Raw genomic sequence first — 9479 nt, 5'->3', positions numbered from 1 at the left:
CTCTCTCTGACATAGCATCCTTGGAGGGAAGTCCAGAAGCCTTTGGCACCCAAAGAAATGGATGGCTGTGAGTATCAGCAGCTTTTATTTCTGGGCACCATCAGAGTTAGGAGGTGCCTGAGGTAATCCATCAGCATCACTCTTGCCCAGGTACATCAATTCCACTGTGGTCAGGGGGATCAGACTCTGGCCAAAGTGGTCCAGGGAGAAGTACTCATAAATGGACTCCTTCCCACAGGGTCCGAGATGGTCCTGGTCATCAGTGGAAGTGAGACAGCCTGGAAAATGGTGCTGCCTTCCCGGCACCATCCGCACTGTGCCCTACACCCCGYGCTGCAAGCGGTGAGTGCTGATGGGAGCTGAGGCACAGCAAAAGCTTAGAAAGCCCCTGTGGTGGCCAGAGTAGYACATTAAGCAAACCTGACAGGCAGTTTCTACTGACAGGAGTCACCCAGGCCCTGGAAATGSCTTGGCTGCAAAGGAGGCTTCGAAGCTATGGCTGGCAAGAAGCACGTCCTGTCACCTCAGACCTCCCTTCCCAAACGGTGGGGCGAGTGATAAGTGGTGTTTGGGTCTGACCCCCTCATTAATCGCTATTAAAAATAGAGCAGCAGGGAGCAAAACAACTCCAGCGTTGTGGGCCTTATGAGGAGAAACAGAGAACGTGCAGGGTGAAAATACAAGGCAACCGGTGGAGAGGAAAGCGAAGTYGGACATAAGGACTCCGTCCTGCAGAACCAGCCGGTGCCTCTCCTGGCTGTGTGTCCGCTTCACGCGGAGAAGAAGGTGGAGAAGCTGGAATGACTGACAGTGTCTGCAGGGAACAAACTTGATAGTCGTAGGCTCTCACTCTGCAGCTGACATCGGTGGGGTTTCGAAGTCTGTTTGCAGCATTTTAACCGTAGGAAAGGGGATCAGCCCTCCGGGCTACTGCTGCGGAGAGGGAACTCCTCTGCCGCAAACTCGGCTGTTGCCTTGGCCATAAGTGGGAAACCTCTCACTGGCTTCACTTTTGTAGAAATTCTAAACCTTAACTTTCCTAAAGCAGGGAATTCAACTAGGAATAGGAGAAATAGCTGAAATGCAAGTATAAAAGTGCAGCTATAGCACTACCCTGTCGCATTTTGGCATCTTTTTAAAGCCAGCATTGCTTTTTGTTTGAATGATAGAATGGGATTCTGCCTGTTTCAGCCAAACAGGTTGATCTAATTCCTCATTTTTAGTGCAGAAAAATAATATTTTTTCCATTATTTTTTATTTAAGTGAAAGTTTTARCTTGTCAAGATTTATTGACTGGAGAAGACAAAGCTGTTCTTAGATCTCCCATTCTCTGCTTCCAGTTCAGGATTACGCAATTACAACTAAATCATTTGGTGTTCTCAAAACTGGGAATTAAGTCACACTGGGAGTAAAATCTCAGCCCCACTGGGATTTCTGATAACAACATGTCCATCAGTTTCAATGGATCTCACCCAAGGGAAATAACATTCCAGCTTGTTCGGAAGGACATAAATGTCCGTGCTGATTTCTTAAACACGACGACTGCAGCATCATGAACTGAGCCTCTGATCTGTGCAGGGAGGCGCTTCCGAACAAAGCATGTTTGTGTTTTCTAGCAGTTTGTTTCAACACTATGATGAGTTAATTTGGGCTCAGTCATGAGAAAACAGGTTTGGAAACTTTCTTTCACAYTGTATGGGATGGTATATGTGCAAAGGCGAATTAAATGCAGCCTTCTGTGCCTGTCTCGGGACACTTCTGAGGCCATGTGTTTTACAGAGCGGTATCCAAAATCAGGCATGTGAGACTCTATTTTGGTATCGTCAAACTTTTGAAGCCTGTTATATGATTCTACTGTTCCAAGAGTGGGGACACTTGTAGCTCCTGTTGTCTTCAGTGAGCACCGTGGAGGCACACTCCTAGCTCAGTGACCCAAAATGAGTCAAGGAAGCGTGCTTGGTTCCTTCAACTGCAAAAATTAATACCCAATAACCGGCTTTTGTGTCTATAGGAACAGATCCCTCCATTACCATTTGTTAGTGTTTGTTAGTGCTGCATTGCACCAATACAAAATGGTCACTACCAGGTGAAAGTCCCATTACCCTATCTCCTATGTGAATATGTAAAAAATGACATTTGCAGACTAGAAAGCGTGAGACTGTAAAAAATTTATTGTATTACTTTCCAATATATTTTCTAAATGTTCAATCTGAAATTTTTTTGAAATGAATAGAGCTAGCTAAAAAGAGATTTTTCATTTCATACATGCACATGCACACAAATATTGTGATTTAAAAACTTAGAGTCATCACAGATTAAGAAAATGAGAAGACTAGGCCAGCTAAAACCTTAATCTATTTAATTAGTTGTTTTATGGAAGTTGTTTCTTTCCTTTGACTGTCCTTGTTGTCCTTCTCTGTTCTTCTCTGCACTTTTCTCATTCTATTATGTTRTTTTTGAGAAAGGGGGATGGATTTAGCAGTGGTAGCATGATGTTTTTTGTGTTGTTCTCTATATCCTTTCTAATAATTCTTGGCACTTGGCTTGCTCTCTTGACCACTTCTGAGCATGGAGATGATGTTTATAGCACTGCCTCTTCTGACCTCGGGATCTCATTCCCCCATTACTGTATGTGGAATAAGGACTGTTCTCCGTGTGCTTGACTTCGTATTTGTCTGTATTGAATTTTGTCTGCTATTTTATCACTTAGTGCCTGGAAATCTCCCTTCACTGTGAAAAATAATATTTTACATTTTTCCTTACATCCTGCCTTTTAACCAATGATGAGAAGAATTTCCTTCTTACCCCACACCAATTCCTTTAGTTTTTTAAAAAATCTTTGACAGCTGTCCTTGCTGAGCACCCTCGGCGCAAGCTTTTTGTTAGGCTATGGCACTTGAATTCCCCTTGCTTGCTCTCTCCTTCAGAAAACTGTACAAGAGTTGTGAAGCACAATTTTCCTTTACAAAAGCTGAACTGGCCTTCTCCAGTATACCAGATTTAACCAGGTGTCACTTAATGCTATTCTTTAGGTTTTCTCTTTTTCACATTTTACCTGGTATAAACATTTTCCCAAGAACCTTTCTAAAAATTAGTGCCATATTTGCCACCTTCCAGTCTTTCGATGCCAAGATCGTTTTCAGTCAAAAGCCACACAGTTAGTAGTTCAGCTAAGCTGAGATAAAAGTAGAAAAATATGGATTTTTTTTCCCTGGAAAAGAGTTTAATTTTGAAGGATTCTGAATTATCTGGCATTTTACTTTGCTGCTAATGCCAACCCATAACATTTAGTGGTTATCTGCTGATGTATCTTTTTGCTGTTTGATACATTTCCTGATAAAGGGCACTTTGCCAGGGACAGAGTAGAGAGGCTGACCTGTGATGAGGGCACAGGCAAACTTGGAATGAAATGATGAACTCAGAAAGGGACAGTAAACTTGAAACAAAGCTAAACAGAAACTAGCATAAAATAGAAAACTTGGAAGGAAGCAAAATAAAACAATCAATACAATTTTGAGTCATTCTCATCATTTTTGCGTTTCAAAAATGTTGTTCTTCTCAGCGAAGGCACAACTTTGCCGTAAATGGTTCTACCACTGTTAGAACTGAGTTTGTAGGAAAGCAGCATGTTCAGCACTATCTATTACTCATCATGGATGTTGTATGTTTAAACTGACGTAGGACTGTGCTACAGAGGCTGGAAACATTAAATAACGTGCAAGGTTGTGTTTCCTTATGAACATAATTGCCTGACCTCTACAGCAAATGCAATTTGCCAAGATTTTCTTAACAAAGACAGTGACCTTCGTTTACTACATTGTATAAATGTATTCAAGCTTTGGCACTAGGGTATATACTGCATTCCCTTTCATTCCTGTGCAGTTTGAGCCTTTGCCTAAGTCACTCTTTTTAGGCCCAAAAGAACCAGCACAAACTACCTGTTCCACCAGATTAACCACACATATGATTAAGCTTGTGCTGAATTGCAGTTCCTTATTTTAAGAAGACTTTGTCAGTGGGCGATCACGTGGCTGTGCCAGATACTCTTTTGGACTGCTGTTTATGAAGGAAGGCTGTTATAAGGTCATATGACTAGCAGCCCCACGGGACGGTAAATAGCATTGCAGACCATATACTGTTAATTATTAAACATGTCTTCAGATGAGTGATTTGAACTGAACTGTCTCGTCTTTCACAGCTAAATAGTGAAGATGACTCAAAAGCTTTTATGGCCCAAATCATCCAAGGTAATTTACCTCTGGTAATTGAGACAGTAAAGAGGAAAAAAAACCTGACTTCTTACAGATTTGAGTCTTTTATCCTTTTACATTCCCCATTGCTATCAACCAAAACGCAGCCAGCTCCTTCTGCATCTGGTAGCATCCTCACTAGGCAAAACACATCGATGTCAGCTGGGGCAATTTGTAAACATGCCAGATGGGTGGCCCGTCCCTTCCAGACAAATACGGCTGAGTTGTCCTAGCTTCTCCTTTGTCTGTGCCCCAAGTTGAGTTTTCTCCTCTTCCCAGCTGCTAATTTTTACACAACATGTAAAAACTTTGTTTCTCTGAGATTTCTGCCAATCTTTAAATCAGCTCGGAATTAGCCTGATATTGTTAGGGCAAGGAGGGAAATGCTTTTGGGGGCAAAGACTCTAAGCAAGCAAAGCTCAAATGGCACAGTGTGCTTCCATGTTTACTGTCCCTCAGAATCAAGTGTCCTCTGTATTAATCACCCAGGTAGGAACATGATGCTTTAATACAACCATTAAACTTAGGACTGGCTCATAGGCTGGGCTCATCCTGCAAAACCTCACTGAAGACAAACTACTTCACCTATGAGCTACTCCTTAAAACCTGAGGGCACTGAAGGCCTCAGAATTGTCCAAATTATGGGATATGATGCTGGGATGATTTAAGGGTGAAGCCTCACTGAAAAATGAAATGTGGACCCAGAAGTAGGACCCCACACAAGACTGATTATGGAGGAATAGAAGAGCATCTGTGAGCTGAAAACCAGGCAGCAGAGCATAGGGGTAATGCTGCAAATCCAGGTTTGTGGGTATCAGACTATCTCAGCAATAGAGCCAGAGAGACAACCTCTCCAGGCCTGCCATGCTTTATTCCTTTGCCCAATTTATTCTCCCTTTCTTCTTTAGTTCTCTGGGGTCTCTCTGGAGAGCTCTTTCTCCATTGTTTTCAGTTCTCTTAATATTCCTCAGGCTAAATTATTCCGTATCTTTGTCACTCTCCTCTTCCTTATTTTCTCAGGTGGGTCACTGCCTCTTCTAAATCCTTTAGATTGTCCTTTTCCTTCCTTGTCCAACCTTCTCCATGCCTTCTCTTTTCTGCCTGCTTTTCTTCCCTTCATCCATCCTTCTTCCCTTCCTCTTCTCCCTGCTGTCCTGTTTACTCTTTTTTTCTCTCATCTTTTTCTCCTTTTCATCTTTGATATCTTGTACTTGAATTGCACCGTGCCTACCTGAATTCATGCTTTCTAAAATGTATGTCAATCGTGTAGACCAGAAAAGAAAGTGGAGGCAAACAGGACTAGTGAGTAGACACTTGTAATTCAGCCTCAGGTCTTCCAGAGGAGTTTAAACAGCTGCTAAGATTTGGTACTTAATCCCCATTGATTTTGAGTAGGATTTAGGGACCTAAATCGCTCTGACTATCTAGTTCCAGGTCAGCAACATTCTCTGTCCCATATCGTCGCCATGTAGCAGACCCACCAATGTGGTCCAACAAAAATTAAGCCATTAATGACAGAAGTGGCCAGTGAATGTGGACACTCTTCACTGTGCTCTCATCATCTGCTGCCTAATTAAATTGCAATCATGTTGATTGACAGGGATGTCTTATGCCTCAAATCATGATGAAAAGGTACTAGAGAAAGAACTTAAAAGGAGAAAAGGAGAGTAATATGGAAACATAGGCACTATGGTGATGTAGGACTGCCAGTTTGTGGGTTGCTCAAATTCACCAGGCTCTTGGGACAATTAAGTCTCTATGTACATTCATCTCCCTTTTACCCTCTCCAACACTACTTCTGGGAGAACTGAAGGAAACTGTGATTAGGAACGCAGATTTTCCAGTCTCCTTTGTAGTAATGACCCACTTAGCAGATGATACAATCAGGGTATTTACTCTTTTTTGCTGCTTCCAGTAAAGGATGTTCAAAAGCAAAATGCTCATTCATTGAAATGCCCAATGTCCAAATCACCCAGTACAAAGGAGCTAATCTTGTCCCCAGCAATCCTGTTTGTTCAGGTGCAAAGCTAGTATCTGCTTTAGCTACCAATATAAATACAGATGTGGGACCTAAAGAAAAAAAAAAAAAGCAAAAGAAAGACAAGAAAAAAAGAAGACCATTTCATACAAGCCATAGTGAGCCCAAGCAAGCTTGAAGGAAATTAATTGTGGAACAACACTGTGTACGATTTTGGCCTCCTAAAATGGAACATATTCCTTATAAAATGGGCATGCTGTGCAGCACTGACATTTCCAAGTGAAACAATAGGACCACTAGAATGGAAAGTCTGCAGGAACAGCAGACAAGGAAAGGAAGTTTAGGTTGAACAAAGGTTTTGTTCATTTTTACAGCCCCTAGAGGAAAAGCAGTGCTGTACAGAAGCTGTTAATGATGGGCTGGATTGGACGGCCAAAGCTAGTGCCAAGATCTAGATGTGTTTTTACTCCAAACTCCTCCCCAGCTGTCCAGTTACCCTGCAGAATTTCCAGCTGGTGTGAACCCCAGGGCCTTCTTGGACCAGCAAAAAACAGGGTGGGGGGCAATTCTATCTACCGTTCTCACCCCTCTTTCTCTCTTGATAAGTGCAATTCACTTGCATGAAACAGCAGATCATTAAGTAGTGCCTGAAAAACTAACAAGTTGACCTAAACTCTTGGGTTCTAGGAAGTAGCTGTGCTCTGCTGAGGGCTTGCACAGGTAACTATGGTAACTCTCCTTCTCAGTTAGGCTTTGAATGAACTGTTCTTAAGTGAAAACAGCTTCAGCCTACCATTGCTGTTTAATAAATAATCCAGCAGTAGAGGAGAATTCAGGCTTGGAAAAGCTGTACTTCCTTTCAACTAGGTACTATTGAGAGCAGGGAAATGTGAAAGTAAAATTCAGCAAAGCCATTTGCAGAATTTCCATGACATGACTTTGTTCCTCTAGCATGTAAATAAATCACACACGCACACTCCCACGGCTCTGCACAAGGGTGAAGAGCTCAGAGACAAGCTCCTCACTGCTAGCTTCTGAGCAGGTAAATGCAGAATTGGAGCTCACGATCTGCTTTTGCTCGTAATCTCCCTGTTGTACTTGAAATCATTTATAAGCTATATGTCATCATTTTAGATCTACATGAGCAAGATGAGACATTTCTTTGTTTTAGGCTGTGATGGAAAGAAATGCAGAGAAACTGAGTAGCTCATTTTGAGATTTGTAATTCAAGACTGACAGAGTGAGAGTCAACCTGCTTGGTTCTGTGATATGTCAAAGTGCATCAGGGTCAGAAAATAACATCGCACAGTTCCTGAGTGGAAATAATGTTTACAGGCTTTTCTTTTACAAGTTTAAATTCTGCCAGGGACATTACATGAGAACTTACAATTTGTTCTTTATAACTAAGAGCCATTTTGAATAGTAGCCAAGCAGCCTGGGCCAGGTTCTTCTTTTAGACTCTGATGCAGCAAAGTTCTTAAGCAAGGATCGGCCTTGGGGCCTGATAGGAGTTTTCCATTGACCTAAGTAGGATTTTAACTGGACATCTCACAGGCATGAGCTTGGGCCACCTTGGATGCYTCAGTTCTCCTGCCTCTCTGCAGCTAGGTGAAGGAGAACGGGCAGAAGCTGCACAGCTTTGCCCTGCTGCTAAAGCTTGTCCGAGCACAATGAATCCTGATTGAGACATCTCTGTTCCAACAGACATTTTGCACATGGCTTTAAGATGACTGTATGATCTGTCTTTCACAGGCATAGGATGGGCAAAATAATGTGTCTGAACATGTTGTCAGATAAATATTTGAAAGCTTCTGGAGAGTTCTGCTGAGGCCAGTTTAGTCCTTCCATCAAAAGGGAAGGAGGGAAGGAGGGATATTACAGGTATTTAACCAGTACAGATCTAAGCATTTTGAAATTTAACTTCAGCGCAGTTTCCTGACCTGCAAGGACAGTCCTCACTCTGTGACCTCCTTCTCCTCTAGCCGTGGACATGCTCAGTGCAGGAGAAATGAAGGCACTGAGGCCCACAGTGTGCCCTTTCTTCCATCGCTGCCATCTCACTGTGTGAGTAGGGTCCAAGTTTGCCTGCCAATATCCACTGGGCTCTGCCAGCATAAACAGTGGCAGAGGGCCATAGGGGCTGCAATTCCATTTATGAGGAGAGGAACAAAAAGGAATCAGTTTGGTCCAGCAAGCATATGGAAGTGGCCAAAAGGGAGGTGTCACCAAGGCAAAGAGRGGATCTGCTGAAAACGGTACCTGCGTTCCCCCTCCGAAACGCTGCAGAGCTGCAGCAGGACTCGGAGTCACCTTTCTCTGCTCCACATCGGCAGCCCAGGTGCAGGACAGCAGTGCAGCTCCTGTAAACACAGTCCCACAGGGATACAGTGATCCAGCTTAGTCAAAGAGAATTACCTGTCCCAGCTTTGTCAATGTGGCTTCAAGATACGGAAGCCATTAGGTGCTGTGGGAGCTGAGCGCTGCCCGCTGGGCAGGAACGGGGCCTGTTTGCAAACCCAGAGGCAGCCTGAGGCAAAGCCCAGGTGAGAGAGAAGTCTAAGGAAATCATATGCCAACTACTCAAAATCCCCAAACTGTTATTCGGACGATGTCCTCTGTCCCATCCCATCTGTGTTTTCTAAGGATTGGCTAGATCCTGAGTAGAAGATTAAAGATTGCAGGCCCATAGACACAATCTGGTTAYTCCCTATGAGGCTGGGATGCAAAGTAATTAAAAGTAACTTCTGTTGTCACTACCCAAATAACTCAGTAGGGTTGAATGACTGTAATCCTATTTGGCCTTTTGTCATTCTAAGTGCTGCTATTACCAGGCTGTAGTTTCCTGATTTGTGGAGAGCAAATTCCCCTCAAACAAAGGCCAAACTAGAAGGAGGCCCTGCTGCCTGTCTTCACCAGGGCAGGATGCAGGGCAAGGCCTTGCCCAGGTCCTCTCCAGCTGGGACAGCAACAGCTGTGTGCTGCTGGGGGGCTCCGTCACTGGGGCCACCTTCCACCAAGAGACTTGCCTGGAGCAAAAAGGTGAAGATTTATCACTGCAGTTTATCAACATTTGGGCAAAGTTTGTCTTTTTAGGTGAGATAAAGTTTCCATTCTTTTTTCAAAAAAGGAGGAGAAGGAAGGAAAGGGAAAGAGATTCAGAGTCTAAGAATCCTAACACTTAGACGTCTTAATTAAAGGTAAACTTTTGCTTCGGGTGGCTGTGGTTAGAGCAGCAGGCAGAGACCTGACAG

At 43.3% G+C, this 9479-nt stretch overlaps 1 protein-coding gene across 1 annotated transcript in view; it reads left to right on the top strand.

Moving 5' to 3' along the window:
- Positions 1-246: 246 nt before the first annotated feature.
- The window catches only part of MAML2 (mastermind like transcriptional coactivator 2), a 101961-nt gene continuing 92728 nt past the window's right edge, over positions 247-9479 (top strand). The window contains exon 1 of the mRNA XM_085309093.1: positions 247-342. Within this exon, the coding sequence (XP_085165219.1) occupies positions 247-342 (96 nt within the window). The remainder of the gene's footprint in view (positions 343-9479) is intronic.

This window comes from Rhea americana, unplaced genomic scaffold (genome assembly GCF_003343005.1).
Source record: "Rhea americana isolate MKP2758 unplaced genomic scaffold, rheAme1 scaffold_29, whole genome shotgun sequence".
NCBI lineage: Eukaryota > Metazoa > Chordata > Aves > Rheiformes > Rheidae > Rhea > Rhea americana.
The sequence above is the reverse complement of the archived record's forward strand: the minus strand, read 5'-3'. Positions and strand labels throughout refer to the sequence as shown.